The sequence below is a fragment of the Eutrigla gurnardus genome (assembly GCF_963514095.1).
Source record: "Eutrigla gurnardus genome assembly, chromosome: 22".
Classification (NCBI taxonomy): Eukaryota; Metazoa; Chordata; class Actinopteri; order Perciformes; family Triglidae; genus Eutrigla; species Eutrigla gurnardus.
This window is the reverse complement of record NC_139933.1, coordinates 12,432,566-12,455,246: the sequence shown is the minus strand read 5'-3', so window position 1 is coordinate 12,455,246 and position 22,681 is coordinate 12,432,566. Positions and strand designations below refer to the sequence as shown.

General features: G+C 45.1%; 1 protein-coding gene across 1 annotated transcript in view; it reads right to left on the bottom strand.

Annotated features, from left to right (window-relative positions):
- trrap (transformation/transcription domain-associated protein) overlaps nt 1-22,681 on the bottom strand; it is a 78,494-nt gene that overhangs the window by 1,863 nt on the left and 53,950 nt on the right. Inside the window, exons 59-71 of the mRNA XM_084040739.1 lie at nt 21,953-22,071; nt 21,681-21,827; nt 20,657-20,757; nt 18,472-18,673; nt 15,586-15,747; nt 11,235-11,325; nt 10,782-10,987; nt 9,469-9,730; nt 4,440-4,665; nt 4,062-4,279; nt 3,162-3,346; nt 2,052-2,255; nt 387-581 (exon numbers count right to left, since the gene is read on the bottom strand). Coding sequence (XP_083896865.1) covers nt 387-581; nt 2,052-2,255; nt 3,162-3,346; nt 4,062-4,279; nt 4,440-4,665; nt 9,469-9,730; nt 10,782-10,987; nt 11,235-11,325; nt 15,586-15,747; nt 18,472-18,673; nt 20,657-20,757; nt 21,681-21,827; nt 21,953-22,071 — 2,318 coding nt within the window. The remainder of the gene's footprint in view (nt 1-386; nt 582-2,051; nt 2,256-3,161; nt 3,347-4,061; nt 4,280-4,439; nt 4,666-9,468; nt 9,731-10,781; nt 10,988-11,234; nt 11,326-15,585; nt 15,748-18,471; nt 18,674-20,656; nt 20,758-21,680; nt 21,828-21,952; nt 22,072-22,681) is intronic.

Here is a 22,681-nt window from a genome sequence, read left to right as displayed (position 1 = left end):
AATTTACTTAAGTGGATGTTTGTTCCATCTTTGTTGTTATTCCTGGAAACATCCATTTTCTTTGACCACTGGTTTCTGGCACTTGGCCTTAACTAGTTCACGGCGTCAAGTGTGTATTTGCATCTCAAGTACTCCTGCTCCGTCCACAGAAGTCAGGCTTTAAGTAGGAGCCGAGCCTATACATAGACATCACACGCATGTCATTACTGCCCTGCTGCAGCGACGTTACACAACCTCCTACTGCTTTCATTGCATTGTTTGTGAAATATTCCAACAGGAATGCCTGATGACTATCAGCTATATTCAAACTCTTATATATATTATAACAGGCTATCGTCTATTTGAAGGATAGTCATCAGGAATGCAGTTGCAGAGCGGTAAGTTACCTTAAAGTTTGGCTGTGCGAAGCATCGGGCCACGGCGATCATGGAGGCAGTGAGCGGCCCGGAGACGCCGATGGTGGTCAGGAACTCGGAGATGTTTGGCGTCAGGCGGAACGGAACCGGGCGGTTGGCGTCCAGATCGCCAGTGGCATCGTTGATGTCAAAGCGGAAGTAGGACACGTTCAGCTTTCCTGTGTCCTAAAAACACGAAGGGAAGGTTCCACAGTGTGTGAGAGGATAGTTTAGAAACTATTCATAACCACTAACAATTAAAGAAAACTTCTGCTGCGTTCTCCACAGTCCTTTGACCACATGAGCTCTGCAAGAGATAACTCTTCTTCAGAAAGGCTGGGGGGGGTTCTACAAAACAAGCTCACACCAACAGAATGGCTGCAGTTATTGATCGGCGTGCCCCAGACGCAGTAACACGTCAAACTATCAGCAGCGAAACATCTATAATCCTCAATTCACTCCCCTCTCGCTCCCTGCTGACTTAAATATATACAGCTAAGTTTTCATCTATAAGCCTGCATTTATGTGCGAGAGGACCGCTACACGGGCAGCCATCCTGGGGAAGATAAGCTCCCTTATATGAAAAGGTGAGTGGCTCTGACAGCTTTATAGCAGAGCATTTCATTCCAGCTCGTGCTCTCTCTCTCCTCCTCTGTCTCGCCTCTTCCCCTCCTCTCCTTCTTCTTTTAATTCACCCCCCCTCCTCCCCTCCCCTCCTGCTGTCATTTGCTCCTCCAGGCCCCAGTGGAGGGCCTCAAGGCAGTGGGCTGAGACACCAGCAACCCCCAGGGGGCTCAGATAAGCCTGCAGACAGTTGGCTGTGAAGGCCGCGCTCAGAATGCAAAATCACCAAACTGGTGGCCGGCGATGGCTTCATTTTGGGAGCTGGGATGACGCAACATTAGTGTGAGAAATGACAGATGCTGGGTCATTTTCAGAACAAATGGCGACGGTATCAAAGGAGACAGAAGAATTATTACAAAAGGAAATTGACTGGATTCTCAGCTTCATGAAGACATCATTAAAAAAAAACTGCATTTATGCCTCGCAGCATCACTGAGCTCTAGAAGCACCAACTTGCAGGAACATAAGGTCTCCATTTAGGCAGGGTGGGGCACAACGCTATGGTTGAGATGTCCCGTCCTTGCACTCGCTCTCCATTTGTGTGTAATGTTTGTGTGTGCGTACGTCCTCCGTACCGTAATCCTGCTGTGTCTAATGGGATCTGCGGAGTGGAACAGGCAGAGAGGGGGCTTAATACCAGCGCTTAGTTGCCCGGAGGAACGCCCGTCAGCAAAGGCCGATTAGGATCAGAGGGGTGGGGTAGCCGACTGACACAATCATCTTTAATAATGACTTTTGGAAAGCTGTCTGCGGACCCCGAGCGGCAGGCGGATACGTGTGGACATGGCCTCTTCAAATTGAAACGTCTTTGATAGCTGCAGAGCGGAGGGACTCAATATAACGTTCTGTCAAAACATCCCTCGCATTGACAGCGGCTGGCTGACTGATAGGCCGAGCGTGAATGTCATGCGGGAGAATGGTAATTCATACGGCCAGATATGGAGATGGTGATCTCTTGAATTAGCCCTCGTCACATGACCGCTGTGTGCCCTTGAAAGAGAGTCCTAACACGTGTTTGTATGGTTCCCCTACCTGTGCTATCTGCAGCATCTCGGGGTTGAGCCTGTTGAGGTGGAGCATGAACTCGGCCAGTCCTATGAGGGCCAGCTGGATGGTGAACATCTTCCGGAAGGTCCAGTAATCGGTGGCGTTCGGGAAGGTGTGGAGGGCCCACTCCTTCAGCATGCTGCGAGGCACCATGTTCCCCTGCACCTCCTTCAGGATGTCCCGCAGGACCTGGTAGTAGAGAGGAGGAGGGACCAGAGGTTAGTTAGGTGTGATCCAGACAATATTGGGCATCACAATCTTTTTTATACAAACACACAGCTAACGCCTAACAATAATAATTGTTTGATATGATTTTCTTATTCCAGGATCCAACCTGAGAGCAGATCCTTTTCAAATGTCTTAAATGTCAACAATAAAGTCTGCATCTAAGAACGCAAAGGCTCTATTAGTCCCAGCTTTTAAATCTGATATTAAACAGTCATAAAAATGGACATCGATCATAGATGAGGCACAGATGTAATTTCGCCACCAAAAGATCCTTCATAGATTCTAAATGCACTGCAGTCACGAAAACATTAAGTGACATAAAGCGACAGGTCTGGTTGGCCCATTTTCTCTCTTTGATGGATGGTTCGGGTGATAATGAGTCTCCAGTAACTGCCACCATCATTTTACAGTTTGCCACCTTGAAGCAAAACAGAACGACAACACATCTAGCAGTGAATTCAACTAATCAGGTGCAGGACGGGTTTATGTTTTTTAATGAAGAAGGCATCGTAGTTTGCAAATTAGGTTTGACTGACGACCACAGACAAAGCACGCAAAGCAAATAGTCACCATGCAGTAAAAACAATACAAAACAGGTCGATGTTATTGTTTCAAATGAAATCTTCCTTTGCAGGTTGAAACATGATCCCACATCTTATGACCTAAACCATAGAGGTTCTTTTTTATTTTGTTTTGAGATGCATGGTTTTCACCAGCTTCCTTGGTGAGATTGCAGCACAAAACTTACATTTCAATCCCCCAGGATGCATTTAAGAAAGTCACAGTTGTCCACACAGCTGTATTGTGTGCTCTCTATGATGTGTGTACAGTATGTAAGCTGATCGGTTCATGTGATCGTCTCCATACCTGGTGGCTGGCCTGTGTGCCTCTGGCCTGCACAGTGGCTAGACGTTCATAATATCTTGAAATGGGGTTGTCGTGTTCGATGCCCTTCTTGGCACAGCGTTGCTTGTAGATTTCCACCAATGACAGAGAGGAAGGGTTGTCCTCTACCAGCCGCATCTGAGGCGACACTGCCACCACTCGAGGCACTGGAGAGATGGGAGGGAAGGGGAGAGAGGGAAGACAGGATACAGATGGGGGGCAGAGGGGAAAACAACTACGTCAGTGACACGCAAACTGTAAACATTCGGCTGCACCTCCTAGCAAACAGTCCCTGTATTTCCACAGTGTAAACCACAGATCTAAACCTACAACTAAAGTCATCCGGGGTTGGGAAACAGCTGCGCTGAAGGCGTGCAATCTTTCAACACCAAGCTGGGTCAAAGGAGGTAAAAAGGCTGTGCATGGGTTGTCCAGTGAAATCAGTTTACATCCTATGGCACCCCAAATCAAATCAATAGCAGCCATTCCAGTTGGGAGGGAATAGGTTGGAAGGGACTGTTGAATTCCCCGTCCATATTTCCCCTTAAACAAACCAATCAAGTGCATAAATGGAGAGTGGGCAAACATCTGGGCGCAGGCGGACCACGAGGGGATAACAGGAGAGGAAATGGCACTTGAAAGCAAATTGAAATTGTGTGTGTGTGTGTGTGTGTGAGACAGCTACAGAAAGAGAAGGAAAAATGTAAGTAGAAGGTCTTCTACTGTTCTAAGTGTACAGCAGCACTACACTGACAGGGCAGGAAACTCTACACAGATCTGTGATGAACAAATGTGTGTAAAACATTAGGAGCCCTCATGGTGATAGGGTCGGGGACAACTCCCTGTACGTTTCTAACCTCATGCACGTAGTCGGGCACCTACCAGTGAAGAAGAGGTGTCTCTTAGTGGTCTCCTTCCTCTTCTCCAGACAAGGGTTGAGGAGGCGGAGAAGCTGCAGGACCCTCTCCTCTCGTCGCGACTCCGTCAGGCAAGCATCGTTCATCACCAGGTAAGGGTAGATCTTGCCGTTGTGGCCTCGGATATAGAGACGTCGTGCTGCTGTATTGTGTTTCTGAACAATTTCCACTCTGGGCATGAACCTGGGGAGAAGTGCAGATAGACAGACCTGAAGTGATAAAGGCTACAGAGCAGGAACGATCAGTTCCATGTGTATTTTTATTTGTCTGTTATCCATTTTATCCACCGGCACTACAAGTAGATCCATTTTTTAAATAAAGAAGGTATTCTGTAGTCCTTTACCTTGCAATCTTGATGTAATAGTGTGTAGGTTTGGGCATGAGGAATTCTCCAGGGATCTCCACTTCGGCCGTCTGTGCAGAGAAATTGCTGAGGAAGCGACATTTCTCCTCGATGAGGAAGAACTTGGGCAGCTGCTTGGTCTTGGCCTCGAGGATCTTGATCCACTTCTTGAGCTTGGAGATCAAATTGTGAAGCTTCATGGAGCCTGGCACGCTGAAGTCAAAGTCTGGTAAGGGGCGAAGAGAAAAGTCGTGGTTACAATAAGAATCCCCTTAAGCCACTCTTTATTTCCGTAACTCTGCAGGGGCCTGGTGTACATAATTATTTAGTATCAATGACCGAAAGGCTGGCTGCTCGTGATTCAAAAGTGTTCAGCTGAGATCCTAAAGCTAGCTGAGAAAGTCTGGATGGGAGTCCATGTGTTACTCTCTCCCCGCCCTAATCAACTATCCTCAAAACGCCCTTCAGCAAAACACTAACCCCCATAAGTGTTCCAGTGGAGCTGCTCTCCACCGCCAACATTACAAGACGGTAACAGCAGCGGGCAGCTCCCAGGTGGGTTTTTGTGTGTGTTCGACCTTTAACCTTCCCTGCAGCTATAAGCTCCGGGACCTGTGCTATAAATACCACTGTGTTTCTAAGTAACCTTGCCAAATAAAATACTGGAAGGGGTTAAAACACACGCAAGCAGGGACGGCACTTAACGTTGAGTCAAATATGATGTAAGAAACAAATGGAATCGGAGAGAACAACATTTGAAAGCTTATTGGTCGGATGACATTTCAATGCCATCGCTGGAAGGCCTGTTTGAAAGCACGGTTAAGATTAATTAAAGTCAGATGTGGGTATTTGCTTTCCGCTGTGTTATTTACTCAGTAACACGGACTAAGAACACCTTGTTTTGCAGCAATGGCCTTGGGAGGGCAGCAGATAAAGAAACTTACATCTGGGAAATGTCCATTCTAAATATTGCGTTGCACTGTTGGCCACTTCACACCGGCAGTGTGGTGAAGTGCCTTGCTTAAGGGAACTTGGTGGGATAAGTTATTCATTGCCGGCTGGCAGCACAAGGAGAACTGTTTGCTCTATCGACTTAAAACTCCCTGGTGGAGGCTCGGAGCTGATTAAATTAGAGCTATAAAAACCAGAGTCTTAAAATATTAAATTCCTGTTTCAAGTAAGAACTCATATTGCACATAACATATTGTGATGAGCTGCAGCAATAACATCGGAAGGAGGGGAAGTGAGCCAGGCAGGTTTTCCATTTTAGAGCAAAGCCCCCAGGACATCTCTGTAACATGAATGCATGCACACACACACACACACACACACACACACACACACACACACACACACACACACACACACACACACACACACACACACACACACACACACACACACACACACACACACACACACACACACACACACACACACACACACACAACTCTCCTATTTCAGTACACCCTGTTGTGCCGCCTGTTATAATGAATCCATGAAACTGCATGGCCTTGCCATTTCAAACCTGTTCAATCTCTCCCAGAGTGAGACCTCCTAATACTTTAAATAAGCCCTTTAAAACAGCCAATGTTCTTTTCGGAGTGGCCCTATTTCGCCATCCGTCTGCCTGCAATTCACCCGCCCCGATAGGAGAGGTAAAATTGAAACAGTCCTGAAGAATTGCAACCCGACAACAATTCAGGCCCATAAAAGGGTTTAATGCTTACAAATAGAAAAGGCGAGACATGTTCCACTCCTTTGAAGCCATGAGGCAATATAGCATCGTCATCTCATCTTTATTAGACATTAAACATTTTACCTGCGTTAAGTTATTACAAAATGCCCTCTAAAAACGCCTGTAGTAAAGCCACAAAGGCCCTTTCTGAAGCTTATTAGATTTCATCTGGTTTTGAACTTACAGTTATAGTTAATATAGTGTGACAATATTAAACCTGCAGACGTCTTCTGGGAGGACGTATAGGGGGGGGATCTATGACAAGGGCAATACAGCCAGCAACCAAGGCAAAGAGTTATTTTCCACCTCCCTGAACTCATCTTTGACCCCTGCTCTGTCAGCTCGCTAGGGGTGTATGAGCTGAGACAGATTGTGGTGTGGTAACGCAGCCAGGCTACACTCTGACCTGTGTGGGGAAACCATCGCTGGGAGTCTACCTGGCCTGCCAGACGGACAACACTTCTGCACCAAATTAGGCAAATCTAGGCTCAGGAGGTGGTGTTCCTGCCTCAGTGTGAGATTGTATCAATGTGTGTGGTGGGATGAAGTGAACTCAACTTTAGTGTGTCTGATTGTTGAAGATTGAATGTATCAGAGGTCATCATAGCGGCATGTAAGGGATAAAAGGGTTTCTGGCAATACGTGTTCACATTTAAAGCTGTGACTGACAACCAACTGAAGGTACATAAGTGTTAAGCCAAATTGCTATGTAGTTCCACTTAACTATGATAAATTCCATTTCAGCATGACAAATGACTACTTAATAGGCAAAGAATTAAACAGCCAGGAAACTTGTGTATTTCTTTCTTTTTTTTTTCTTTTTCAGAAAAAGCTCTTCTAACAAAAGTCTCTGGAACAGATCCACCGCTAAAACAGTAACTCATGCAAATAGCATTCGCCGTAATTGGATTTGAATGCCTCCCTGCTGCCAAATGTTATATGTGCACACATAAACCCATATTTTCCGGCCCACAAACCCTGTGAAAGCGAGTGAGCCACTAACGTGGTTCGGGGAATGGGAGCTTGGCTGCTCAGCAGCTCTGTAAACCCTGTTTGTTCCGCTCTGGAAGGCTTGTGTGGTTTCGGTCTCTGTCGGCCCTGCTCCCACGTCGCCGTGGGGACAGCTGGGTGGTGAGGGTCGGCGGGCACTCTTCGACGCAGAAGCCCCGGTGATGCCTGGCTGCGTGGGCACAGCTGGCACGGCAACATCTGGTAAGATTCATCAGCGCGCCGCTCGTTCAGAGTCCCGCTCACTCTTGTTTGTGTTGTTCATTCAGTCAGTCCCATGCTTGTGCTCGCTAAGGCCATCACACCTGTCTTCATGTTTCCTCTCACATTCCCATTGTTCTCCATCTGCTAATCTCCTCTCCTCCATCTCTTCTGCTTGTCTTGGTAATGTTCTATGCTTGTCAGCTCTGGCTCAACTTTCTTATGGCTTTTTTTTCTCTCTCTCTGCGTCAGGTGATCATTTCTTCCCCAGCTGCTTTTCATTCACTCGCAGTCCTTGTCCTCCACTATCCCAGGGCCAAACACATTAGCTCTATTGGCCACTCTCAGCACCAGTGGAGGGGAAAAGCACAGGAGGGAGTGAAAAGAGAGGAGATGTGGAAGGAGAGGGAGGATTGGCTGTATGGAAAGGTAATAAAAAGGAATGTAATTCAAAGAACATGTATGTGTGCAGTCTACCCGTAGGAGTGAAAAGGAGGTTTATTTGAACGCTGAAAGCTGGGGAAGCTGCAGACGGTTCGTGTTTAAACCGGGCCCAGTGAACTGTAGTTCAACTCCCTTATGTAATGTGGGAAAACAGACACTTGGCTTCCAAAAACAGGGGAATGATTGTTTTGTGAAAAATATCTCAGAGGGGGCCTTGGCTAAAGTAGAAGTGCACCTGTCCTGTTGGATTCCTCAGATTGTATATGAATGTGAACAGGCAGGCCAAGATGCCCGGAGTCTAGTCACAACATCGAGTGTAGTAATATAGTCCAGCAGATGTTTGTAATATAACATCATTACGGCCATTAAAAACCTCCAACAAATGTAAATGGACATATTCACAGGTACTGTTGTACATCATAGAGGGGCCAGGTTTGAATCCTGGTTCGGGTGTGTGGAGTTTGCATGTTCTCCCCGTGTGACCGTGGGTTCTCTCCGGGTTCTCCGGCTTCCTCCCACAGTCTAAAGACATGCAGGATGGGGATAGGTTCATTGATGACTCTAAATTGCCCATAGGTGTGAATGTGAGCCTGGTTACCTGTCCAGGTGAACCCTGCCTTCGCCCAACGTCAGCTGGGATCGGCTCCAGGCTTACAATACATTTACGTTTCAATATATGTGCCCAGTGCCAATATGGTGGAGATCGTTTTACTTGGTTTCTGATGGACTTAAGCCTATAAAGCCTGCATTGAGGATCCGTTTCACCTTATAAAAATATAAAGCCAGGAAATAAATGTAGATGTTCTGTCACAAATAAAGTTGTCCAGACTATTAAACCCTACTAAGTATAAAGACTGAACTTTTACAACAGAGCTCACACATTTCATAGCTTCAGCTGAGGCAACAGCACTCAAGAGTCTTCTGCTGTGTTTCATCAAAGCTGTGACAGCCTTTGTGCTCGTTTAGATCATCGCCACTGTGCTGCACCAGCACAGATTATAAATGCAGCTGACTGGTGTATAATGACCAGTGTGGGTGTGTGCACACAGTGTAATGAAGACACCTATTTCTGACCAGTCACCACCTCCATCCCCTCCCGAAATCAAATTATCTGGTTGGAAACCGTAATTACGTCACAGAACACATCAGAGGATCAGCTCAAAGCAACAGTGCAGTCTGTCCCGACAGAGCTGATGAGTAGCACAACTGTCAATGCAGATTAAATGTAATCGGTTCAATACATCGCCACGGTGGCCAGTTGGGCACCCATTTCATAATTGAATACATATACATGAATGCAGCTCTGGTTTGCTGAAGGATGGGTGATGTCGGAGAGGTTGGAGGTTCTGCTAGTTCTGTTGAATTCTCATAAAACAGCCCTTTCTTTGGTTGCCTGAAGACTTAATTTTCATGTCTACTCAAGTGTCTAAGTGTTATGGCGACGTTGCAAAGACATAAACAGTTCACATGGCTGGCAGTCACGAAAACCAATGTGAACAATCAAGTAAGTTCAAAAAGTAAACACAGGAGACAGAGGGCTCAAAAAGTGCTTTCGGATGCTTGTTTTTCATCCCGTCTGTTCTGTATAGTTCTATGCCTATACGGTCGTATGCGAGTGTATTTTAAAAGCCAACCAACCTGTTGTGAACTGTCCCTTCATCTTCTGGAAAACAGGGTCCTGTGCTGTGGCCTGGGCCCGACGGGCTAGCGACTCAGAGGCAGCGCTGGAGAACATGGTGGAAACATTAGAGACGTTCTCCAAGCCAACACCGAAGGTGCTAACCAGCTTCTTGACAAAGTTCAGGGTGTGCGGTGTGATCTTGGCATCGGACACGGCACCACTCTTCTCAAAGGCCACTGAGTAGCATTTAGCCAGGCCCTGTTGGAGCTGCCTCAAGACCTGCAGAGAGGAGGAAGGGCACGACGGGTGAGAAAAAAAGTTATACATGTAGTAATACCAATTATAGATGTTTTTCCAATCTTTATCATTTCATTTTAAAAGAAATAAAAAGATAAAATAATAGTCTCAAACAACTTCTACAATTTTGTGGCTCTGCTACAAAAATAATAATGTAAAAACAGTACGGCCCTGCACACACACATTTCTTAAGAGACAAAAGGTACAGTCGCCAAGGAAAGGGAGAGGGGGAAGGTGATGATGGCCAAGTTTGCCCCTGTGTGCCCAGTGGAATGAAGCATAGAGCCTGCAGCTGCTGCTGAGTGCCCCAAACCATCACAGATAATCACACAGAGACGACCCCCCCCCCCACACACACACACACAAACTTCAGGCCCTAAATCCCTTTCCCCATCCTACACGCTCAGCGCTCCCATCTATCACCTGCCTCAGTCTTCTCCGCTGCTGCCTCCGTCTCCCAGTCTTCCATCCACCCACAGACCAGCTACCTTGCCTGGATTGCATTGCGCTAACATTTTGCAGCAGCACAAAACTCAGTTTGGACGCTCATGCCGGGCCCACCTCCTGCACTGACATCCACAACGGCAGCGGGGGAAAAAAGCTGCTGCCTGAACGGGTGATTTAAGTTGACATGTGCTTCTACGAAGGGGGATTTGTGAAAATACCAGGCAAGAACAAATTAATCTTTTATCTTTAATGTACATGGGTCTTCCGGAAATTCTGTCGTGAACATATTCTATCATTAATGTGTTAATGACAACACACTAGTTCAGTCAGGGAATGGGAGAAAGTAAGTCAGGATAACACCTTCGACTAAACAGATGCGTCGGCTCATCAGAGAGACGGGGGTCATCTGGTTGACCAGGTGGCGTGACACACATCTACACAAGATGTGCACTCAGACTTGCCTTCACACATTTGCACAGATGCTGTATTATTTTCTCACCATCTGATCTACTAAAAGCACACATGCGCTGCACAACAAACTCATACACACACACACACACGACACCAACACCTTTGTTCTTCTCACCTCTTCGTGCCAGTTCTCCCTGAACCACACCATCTGGTCCACGATGCCCTCCAGGGAGGAGAGCAAGGTGGGGTGTAGCTCACGCTGCATGTGCATGATCCGGCTGCAGCGCCACATAGGGGCAGTAGCCCGGATCGGCCCCGGGTCAGAGGCTCCTGAGTGAGGCTGGGCCCCCACTGAACTTGGCTGCTGTTGTCCGGATGCATCTGGGGAAGAAGTGTGGGTAAGGATGAATGGTGGGGCGAGAGGTGTGACAGAAAAAACAGGTGGCGGAAGGGAAAGAGGAGGGGGGAACTAGATTTTTGGAGTAACACTGGGAGGGATTAAAGAGCATTCTCTATATGCTATAAAGACATTTTCTTCCCCTATATGTACCCATGTGTTAGAAGTATGAAAGAGCCTTTAATGTTCATAGTGCTGTAAAGAGGCAACACACAAGCCATGTTTACTTACCACTTTTGTAGCGCTCTCTCTGCTCGATCTTGAGTGTCAGGTAAAGGGTGCGTATCGGGAAGTAGACAGCCTGGGGGTACACTCGTCCCACCTAGCAGATAAAAGAGGGTCACAGATTACATTTCAAAGACTCTCCCTCAGGACCGCGAGGAGAGCACACGGGAGAGAGAGAGAGAGTGGACGTCGACAGAGGAGAGAAGGAGCAGTTGGAGAGAGAGCGGGACAGAGAGATACTGTTTGTGTCAGCGAGAGAGAGAGAGAGAGATCATACTGATACAGCCAGACACCTCTGCTGTAACAGAGGGAGTGTTTGAAGCTTTGAGTCAGGAGAGTTAGGGAAGTTAAAAACGTGTCATGGCTGAATTACAAAACTGAATGTGATTGATGATGAAATTGCCCTCAAGACTTTAAAGAGAAGTCACTGACAACATTGGGAAGCTTAATAGTTGAAGTCAGGACATAAGAGATTTCAAGTTTTACATAAATTGCAAAATCACCTCCAACTTGGTGGAGTAGGGTTCCAATGCAAGTAACTAGAAGGTAGGGTTAGCTGCTGCTGTAGGGGTGTTGTGCAATGTTTTTTTTTTTTTAAACACAGTTTATCCTCTTCTCTTCATTTTATTATGGAGGTTAAATGTTAAACTGGGCACTAAACTTTGTTTATACAGTTCAATTTATGATGTGACATCATATGATGGGTCTTCTTTTAGAGATTGATGCACAAACGCATTGGATGAATAAAGGCAATGTAGGTTTCTTGCATTCACCATCCATCAAATTCTGATTCTCAAACGCCCCTTTTTGTGGCTACAATACCGAGTCCACACTTGTCACCGGATGACATTCTAAAGAGGGACGTAATATATTGTAAAGGGATCACCCTTTGAATGAGAGCGGTAGACTCAACTGGACACTGATATATTTGTGTATGTGACATTCGGCTATCACTCTGACTGCAAAGTGAGTGCCTAAAGGTAGAACATGGGCTGTGACAAATCTGCCTAAAATTCTACAGAGAAGAGAATAGAGATCTGCAGTTTTTTCCCACTGCAACCAGAGGAAAATCAAACTCTACCCACCACTTAAAAAATAATTAAACCTTCTAATGGTGGTGTTATTTAAGAGCATTTTTTCATTCATATAATGTAAGAGTACTATCAACATTTCAGATATTCTTACTTTTAGTGTCATCTCCATATATGTAGTAGAAAAAATGTTTTTGCATAATGTGTGAGACAGTTTGAGAACTCAGGTTTTTGCTATGGTATACCCTGTTGTAAAGACGTTAAATGCTATCAAGACTGGTAGAAAGTAAACAACAAGAAAGCTCTAAGAAAACAAAAGCAGATTTTTTTTCCCTCTGGAGGTGGGAAAGATCCGTCAGCCTGACTTTAGGCCGACTCAATATTGGTGAAAGACTCAACCACAAGGATTTCTCAGGTGTCGGAGCCCAATTTCATAGGCTTCAGTTACAAAGCAACTTGATTCTTTCTAGACCCTCTATACGCCTGCAGGGCTGAAAGGGATACCTTCACATCTCAACAACAAAACCGAGTTCAATCTGACTAAAAAGTGGATCAAGGATGGATGGTGGTGGTGGAGGGGATACAGGAGAGAGATGGAGGAAAAAAAAGGTCATACTCCAGCCGAAGGCTAAATGGATTTTAGAACCTCTAATCTTTCTCTGGCTCTATCCGCGTTCCTTTGACATTCAGCTCAGGTCTTCAGTGGGATTCTCAAATCAAGATTACACAAGAACTAGCTCAGGTTTAAATCTGTCGGCCCACAGCGATCTAGAACATACTCTAGTTCTGCTTAGAGAGTCTCAAATTCTTCAAGAGATCCCTTGATCCACCTAACTCACGACTCCACGTGGGCAGTCAGTCAGCAGTGTGTGCTGTAAAGGCGGCATCGCGGAAGGTGAGACGGATATTATGAACTAATTGGTGAGAGAAAGCAGATCTAAGCCAGGACAGCCTGGAGACGATACACAAGGGACGAGCGAAAACTATTATCAAATTGAACTTCATGGAAGAAAACACTTTGCACCTCCTCAGTGGTAATGCAGTAATGGTGCAACTTCAGCCACCACCACAAGGTTGCTCCTCTTTGGTGGCTAATGCCCAGAAATCTGTGAAATGTTTCAAGTACAAAATGCCACAGTGATGGAAAACCCCCAAAGTAAGTTACTGCCAACTCCTCCTTCTGCAAATTTGCAGAAATGTATAAAATGCCCATCTGTTATGGCAATACGTATATGTAAACTGCAGACATATTAAAATGAATATAGGCATATTTGTGTCACCTTATACATATAGAGTATTCAGCATATCCTCTAAATCACTCATATTTTTTTTCATATACTGCATCTACAGCAAATGTGTATTTTTTCTGCTCCTCATTTATGCTTAAAAACAGAGAGAATTAAGACTTAAGGGACTTAAAGAGAAAAAATCCACTACTGAGATGAAAAGTGAAGGATGAGAGGAAGTTCTAAGTGGGAACTAACAGCAACGTTAAAGATGAAAAAAGGAGGTCAGAGAGAAGGATGAGGAGGTACCAGAGATCAGCCCGCTAATGGAAGATAAGAAATGTCATATTTGGCGAAGCTAAGGTGGGCCGAGGGGAAGAGGGCGAGTGGTAGACAAGGAGGAGGCAGCGAGAGAGAGAGAGGTGGGAGCCCATGTGGGGAGGGAGGTTGAGATACACGGTTAACTTCTGATTCATCTTCCCGCCAGCCCCCAGGCGCTCTTCTCCTCACCTTCATCAATATTTCAACATATACGTTTTTTAAACATACCCGCCGCTGCAGAGAAACTCTAAATAATTCAGGTGAGTGGCAGAGACAAAGCCTTGCATTAAAATGCAGTTTTCTCTCTCTACATAAAGGAGGGGGAAAAGGGTGTCAACCTTTCACCTTTCAGTAATTACTGGGTCACGACGCGGACCAAAGGCAGGACTGGATCTTCATAGATGGAAAAGCTCTACAGTCACCCGTTAACATCCATTTAAAAGGCAGTTACTGCTTTATGGGTCTCTTCTGTAACTAAGAAGTCACAACGGTTTTACAATCATGTCTCCTGTTTAAAAAAAACAAACAAACTATAAATAATTGTCCCCTAAGTCAGTGGTTCGAAAACTTTTTTCAGCACCTCCCTGAAAATATTTCAGCTAAGCCCTCGGTGACCAGCGCAAAACGTAACTGATCAAACATAATCGTTAAACATGATTGCGTTGGTTGTGGCAGTCGGGAGTTTATGGCAGTTAACGACTGCATTGAAAGTAGGAATAATGATTTTTTTTAATTGCACTTATAATAGTCAAATTATATAACAGTAAGTATGCCCGGCTGATATGCTTTAAATAAACATTTAAAAAAAAACTCACATGCCCCATGCAGTTCTACAAAGTACCCCTAGGAGTACAATAGCCCCATTTGAGAAACACCGCTCTAGACAGCTTAAACACCTAAAAAGATTAAGGCGTTCTACACAAATCAAAGCTAAAACATGAATGTAAATGATCCAGCATCTTTGCTTTCATGTATTTAAGAGTTAACTTGCATTAAGCCAGCTTGTTAATGATCTTAAGAACCAACCATCAGTGTGAGGATTCCTCTTTATCTGCATTTTAAAAACAGATTCACAAAGTAATCATCACTTCATCATAGACTTGTCCGTCTTTCCATGACTACTTCTCCCGATCCCTCTCACACTGCCCACTTGTATTCTAAAGCAAAGTGTCCCCCTCTCTTCTCTTTATCCTCCTCCACACACACTCTCACACCCTCTATACAACATTCCAGCTCTGCTGAGAGGATGGCTGTTTGTTATAGCAGACTACTCTTTGAAGATCACCCTCTTCAAATTGTGCGGAAATAATACTCCATTAAGCAAAGCAAATTAGTCCTCGGTTTAATTACTAGCTATGTTCCCGCAGTGCGGATGCGTACGATATTAGGGTTTATAATCATTTCTTGAACAAATAATTTAAAAAACCAATTCACCAGGGACTGGTGAAAGCCAATAAATTGCTGTAAAAGGGACGGTGGAAAAATCTGAATGCTTAATTTGGTAAATAGGAAGCGGGAGAGAGGCCACTTTGGCGTGAATGCAGTTAATTTATCTTGATCAGAAAAGACGTGCATGAGCTCTAATGCACACACAAATGAGCTTCAATGTGCCACCCCAAATGGTTGAAAGAAAAATGTAAACGACTGATGAGTGGAACAGACATCCAGCCATGAAACCGGAGAAGACGAAATGAAAAAGCAACAAGGCAAAGGACTACATATTGTAAATGTTAAGACTGTTGGACATTTGTCAAAACTGTAAGGGTGTAAAAGCCTCACCTGGCTGATTAAGTTGAGCAGTGGTTTGCCTTCTGAACCAACCAGGCAGGTCAGGAGCTGTGGAATCCATGCCAACCACTGGATAGGTGGGACTCCAATGCAGTACTTGTCCACAGCATCCGCCAGGGTGTTCTTGTCATCAAAGCTGAGTAGCCACAACACCTACAGATGAAACAAGGGGGAGGAAGGTGAATAATAATAATTAAAACTGCAAGCAGTGATGCACGGGGTCCTCGCTCATATGCGGTCGTGGAGTGCCTCGGGTCGCCTGACAGTGTTGTGGCCGCCTCCTTGTAAATAAAGTCTTAGGGAGTCACTTAATCACACAGTATTTAAACAACTTACAGGTTTGAAGGTGACATTTCCTGTCGCCAGTAGGTGGCGCTCTGACTGTGAGTCAATATTGTAGTGTAGACGTGTTCAGGGTGGGACTCTTATCAAGCATGCACAGTTTGAAACATATCAGAGAAGAAACACTGAAGTTATACTCTATTCGAAATCCCAATGAATCACTCTTCATATTTGCATAACTCAGATCTAGTGCATAACACTTATTTAAAACAAAAATACTTCAGTTTTAAAGCTGTTTGCTAACAAGCAAAAATAACATAAAAAAAAGCCATTTTTCAAATGGAGTCCGGTGCAGGGATCGCTCCACATAAAAATCACTGGGGCTAGACATTACCTCTAACAAACCTCACGGAAAACAATGAGGGCAAAACAACAACACTGATCTGTTTTAACTGAATATTCTCAGCTAAGAACACTAAATCCGCCAGCACGTGAGATTGTGGTTCTGAATGATCAAGCAGAGAGCATGCATTTATATTGAAAACAGCAGGAGGAGACACACGGAAAGAAGGAAGAAACAAAACACTAAAGGCAGTCACATTAAAATGTTCCATAAAGTAACTACTTTTAGACACCAAGTAGCAACAAGCAAGGTCTCTATCATTAATCAGACCCTCGCTGCTTCCCTGGCTCGGTTCACAGCAGGAGAGGGGCTGCAAACCAAAGAACGAGTACTTGGCAATAGTTACGATGATCAAAGCTGAGCCAATGTGGAGGTGACCTCTCCTCCCCCGCCCCGCTTGTGTGTGCATCTACATTATGATGAAGACATTAACCCAACTCAACCCCCCAGGTTCTCTTCAGCGAGCCACCCCCTGGTACACAGATTGTGTTTAATTACTGATAATGACTGGTCATCTCACTTCACCCATCAGGGCTCAGCACTGCCAGCCAGGCTTGGCAGCACACTACCAGTGACAGTGGTAACCCATCTAATTGGAATGTGATGCTGGTTATTAGAAGAGATAATGACAGTAATGCCTAATGCTCACGCCGGCTGTGGCAAGACCATATATTAATTCAGCCTGACACATATTGGTAGTCGGTCTTTTGCTCTCTGGATGAGGCTCTAATCCGACTCTCGGACTGAGACCCAACAGTCAGTTAAGTACATTTTTGTTACCTCTCAGACTGCTTCCGCTCATTAAGACATAATGTAAAAAAAACTAAATAAAAAAGATCCAGTTTTTACAAAGATATTAATTTGGTCTCTGTGCTTTCTTTGCTCACCTCTGGAAGGATTAGACTGGGATGTATTGAATGAGTTGGTCCGTGTAAGTGGGTGTCACGCCTGTTTTCAAAGAGTCCACCTCTCTACGTCCTACACAGGGCGTACTCACCTGGTAAGTATGATAGCATTGCTCTGACTGTTATAGAAAGGTCAGTCCATGTAGATCTTGAGATTGGAGTATCAGGGGAGGTTAGTTGTCTGTTAACCCCCCTTGCCAGAGGATGGCCTTCACTCCACCATCGATCTGCCGTGGGAACCCATCCACACTGTCTACCACTCGACTGCAATCAATCAAATTACTACTCTCTGCTTGTAGCCGGGGCAGACTGAGGGCGCACTCACACTAGGCTATCTGTTCCGTGCATCGGCTTGGCCCACCACGCACCTGTCCCATACCGGTTGTGTCTATGGTGCTTTTTTAATGATTCTGAACGACAACGCTCCGACAGTATAGGCAGCGTTTCCTCAAGTCACTCTGATTACTTTTCCTCACAAACATTCAGCGAAGAAGAGACCGGGGTCACAGCCAATCAGAGATGAAGACCCACCCCTACTCGGCCTCTGATTGGCTCAGACCGTGGTGATTCATCTCTGTATGCTGGGGGGAAAAAAAACATACGCTACACATAAACGGACCAGCTGAATGTTAGGAGCACCGGTGTGACCAAGGAACATATTTAGCTGCACTTCACTGATTTTTGGTCACATTTGCGGCCAAAATGGTCACACTCTGGAGCCCTGGCTTCCTCAAAAACTGTCCGTGTGGAACAATGATCCCTGCGCTCAGCAGGCCGCATAATGCGTGAGATAGGTATTTAACAAAGCTTCGAGGCGGAGTTTTTGCCTCATGCATTTTTTGTAATCGAGTTACTTGAGTAACTTAATAATCGTTTCAGTCCTATACAAGAGGCATTCAGGCCCGGACATGGTACAGATCAACCGGCCCTAGTGTGAGTGTGCCCTGAGAGGAGGAAAATATGTCTTTCTTATCATCAGCAACAATAATGCAGGGGCTGGATTGGGTCAGGATTCTTGGAAATGAAAAGTGAAAAGGGGCCTGATGTTTCTGGTTTTATAGAAACAGAGGTTAGCTACAGGATCGGTTGTTTACATGCTTGTTTCAAAGCAAAAAACCACAAAACATTTTCTCTCATAAATCCTCATTAACTGATGACAAGAGACAAACAAACACCGGTGATTATGTTGTCAGTATTCGCATTTCACAAAGAGTCTCCACATTTTGCCTCTCTCACTTGGACATGAATAATCACACAAAAAGCCCCCCTTCCCAGATCCATATTCACCTTTGCTAGGTATTTGCGGGACTTGCTCTCGTTTTGGTGGCGGCAGGCGTGGAGGTAGCAGGTAATGGCGGACACTCCCAAGTGGAGCTGGCGGTCCTTGACGAAGATGTTCTCCAGGTAGTCACCCCACATGGCCCAGGCCTTCACCAGGACATCGTGCATCTGTACAGCTGCTGAAAAGGCCTTATTAGCCTCCTCTGACCTGGAACAAGAAGGGAGAAAGGGTATTATAAAGAGTGAGGGACACACAAGCGAAGGGCAAGTGAGCAGAGGGCTGGTGGTTGGCAGTGGTGAGGAGGAAGTAAGGTTGAGTGAAAGGGAAGAGGAAACGTAGGGATGCACACTAAAGGGAGGGGGGAGTATTGAAAGAGATGGATGAAGAGCAGAGCTGAAGGAGCAAAAGAAAAGGAGAAAGATGGAGTGTGCCAGAAACCGATTATGATGATCACATTCTGAATTATGCACTACACATCAATAAGCACCATATTTCATCTGTTGTAATCTTCAAGGCCTTTCCCATCAGCATTACAGAGTAAGAATTTAACCCAGCATGAATTAATGTCACCAAGGGTTCACGCGTTTTGTAGTTCAACCCAACCTCATCATGCTGTGCTGATCAATCCATGTAATACTGGACGACATACGAGCTTAAGATCTTCCTATTTCATCAGAAATGGGAAAAAAAACACAGTGTAATGGCTATATTTATCTGTAAACAAACCACTGACTGTGATTAGTATTTCTACATCTTAGAGAAATCTGCCTGCTGATAAACTTGAGAATCCTTGGGATTTTTTTTCTGGTCCAGCAAACTAGAAGTCACTGTGTAGAAGAACTGTTAAATAGCAGGCTTATAAATAGACAGGGGGACATCTGGCAGGAGACCGAAGTTTTGACTGCACAGTTTATGCTGACGGGAATATATTCTGAATCAGCCATTTTCATCACACCAAACGGCTTCAGACCTCCTGTTGGCATGCAGTCTGAATAACTGTTACAGATCTATGATTAATAAATAAGATGCAATGGCACCCTGAGACACACTAGTCGCAGTCAAAACAAGACAGACAAGCCCGTCGGTAGAAAAGCCGTACCGATCCATGGTCGTAAACGGACCTCCATTTTAAGAGTGCTCAGGAAAAAAACTACTCCCCTGCTTATTTGGTGACATGTCTCCCAAACCAATCACTTAAATGTGTTATTATAAAAGGCATTTTGGCATGTGATTAAGAAATGGGAGCTTGATTGCTTTGGGAGCCAGAGACGAAGACCCTCCAGTAATATTTAATGGGGTTGCCTCAGTCACTTTGCCAGTGTTAAAGTACATTAACAGTTTCTACTATCCGGCTCAACAGGAGAACAGGCACCCAACAGACTGTCAAATCTCTGACAGCCGTTTAATTGAATGATCCCAAAATCCTTAGCATATGTAGTTGCACCCATACATACACACTCTCTCCCAACACACACACACACACACACACACACACACTCTCCAACGCCCACTCTGCGGTTAATTCTCCCCCGGTGTAGGGGAAACTTAATGATTGCAATAAACCCTGCTGAGGTTGAGGCAAGTTCTGCTGATCCCAGAGATTCCTGAAAATTGCCTCGAGTTAATTATTGAGCTGCATATACATTTAATAAGCCTTCCTCAATTTGTTTTTCACCCCTCAGGATGCCGTGTCACGTCAAAGATGACGGGTGAAAGGGGGTGCTGAAGGGGAACGGGTCTTAGAGAGTGTGGCGGTGGGTATGCAAGGCCCAGCAAAGCAAAGAGGAAGCAGTCAAGTAAGGGCAACCCCTGCAGCCAAAAACACATTACTGACACCGTCATGAACAGATGAAACAGATGGATATTAACAACTAAGCCACGTCGCAGGGGTTACCTAGTAACATTATCTCAGAGGTGTGTCAGTTTGAGGCAAGAAGTGCAGATTGAATATGACTGCCAGGTCCTGACAGGATAAAACACCCACTCAGCGTGAAGGGACCACTGACACAGTTTGAGGACGATGTGATAATGAACCAAGGGAAGACGATGGCAGACAGAATGGTAGATTCACATTGTGGAAAAACAAAAAGGTGAAAGGAGCCAATCTAAAGTTGGCAAAAAAGTGATAATGCTTGTGCCAAGCTGGAAAGGCAGTGAAGGACCAGACAAGTGGAGCACCGTTGGACTTACTTGTTGATTTGAGCCAGGAACATGCCCTTCAGAGCGTAGAACTCAGCTGTCATCTCCTTGGTGAAGTACTTCAGGTTGGTTGACTCGATCACCTCCAAACCCTAACAGACGAGGAAGTAAACAACAGAGGTTTAGTTTCACACCAAGCTTCAGTGAAGACAGTTTTGCCGCTGCAAGGGAAAGGAATCACGGAAAACATACCACGCCATTCTCTTTTAGACAGGGTCATAATCACAGGTGGGAAAAAAACCCCAAACTGCTCAGTGTTCATTAAGAATTAAGAAAAAAAGGTTTGAGGAAGCAAACTTCCATTATGGTGAGCCTCTGATTAGGTGTCTCCTATGTACTGCTGTGACAAACGATGTGTAGCGGGAGAGAGACAGAGGGAACCAGAGGAGATGAGATAGAAAAGAGAAAGAGAGAGTGGAGTGTCTACTGGCACTTTTAATGACTTGTGGTGTGCTGAACTGCTTCTATTAATCAGAGTACTCCATGGGCTTAAGAGCAAGCTCCAGAGTTACACTCCCTTATAAGTCTCCCTGCTAGAACTTGTCACCTAGAGCCACCCCCAACACTTGTTTGCTCTTGATACTTCTCCCACTCAAAGTAACACTAACTCCACCTCCGGACTGAAATCACAATAAATGCATTAAATGTTTCGTTCTTCACTTAAAGGCCATTTCATATTGAAGCATGCATGACCATGATCCAAACGTCTTGCAGCAGTGCTGCATCATGGTGCAGGTGTTATATATGGGTGCAATATGATCTGTGCTCTTGCTAATAAAGTAGTGCATGGGTCACTTACAAGCTTATAAAACCAAGAGAAGCTTTAAATGTGACAAACACTCGTTAACACACTGACATTTGTAATATATGATTATTTATGAGCAGAGTCCTACCAAAAAATCCTGGGGCTAAAATCTATTGAAATCACACCAATTACTCCCAACTATTGTTAGTGGTGATTCCACATTTACTTTCCCTGCAAGCATTTTCTGAAATAACATCAGTAACCAGTTACCTGCATGCACTCGTTCTTGCCCATGACGCCAGCCAGCTGTAGATAACATTTGACCTGCTGTCTGATCTTCTGGAAGCAGTCAACAATGGGCACGGTGGGTATGGTATGGATGCGACTCAGAATGTCCAGAGCCACGTTCACCAAACCCTGGGGAGACAAGTGGGATGTGGTTTCACAAACACAATTAAAAGGTTGAAGGGATCTGAGAAAAAACAAAAACAAATGTGGAACTAAATATTGTTTATTTCACACTTATACTACTAAACCAGTACCTGTTTGCGTCCTATCTTGCCATACTGAATGATAGCGGAAGCTGAGGCATGAACTCCCAACATGGCATTGTTGTTGTTCGGATCATGCTGTGTGTTGGTCTCGTATGCCGTCACTATGGCTGCGGACGGAGACAAAACAGTAAAAAAAACATGTATTTTTTCTCCTCATACAAGTGTCATATTTAAAGAAGTAAGCGGAAAAAGAGCAAAGCTTGGTGCAATATGAAGATTGGATATCTTCTACCACTTTGAAAGCTCTGCGGTCATAATGCAGAAGAGGGCACCGGGGACACTGCAAGTATTGAACAGTAAATGGGCCATGGTGATGAATTTCATCGAGAGCATTCCATTTCACTTCAACATAAGTTTGAAGGCTGTCACGTATAAATGAAGTGGATTTTATCGGCATGCTGCCGCAGAACCAGTGCTGTCATTATTTCAGCGCCTCGCAGTGCGAGTTGGAGCTCAAGTTGCTTGAGACATCATATTTTGCAGTGGCTGCCTCTGAATGGTTTCAAAGTCACTGCGGGAGAGAGCACTGAGCAAGGTAAATACATGTGTGTGTGTGTTGGGGTGAGAGTGTGTGTGTGTCCTGCAGCGAGAGAGAGAGTGCTTTAGTGAGCTGACATTTGGAAATGCACAGAAACCCTGAGAGGGTTCTGCAACTCGTGTCCTTTTAAAGAAGACCCCTTCCTGGAACCAGCATTAACCTGAGCAGCAATGTGAGAG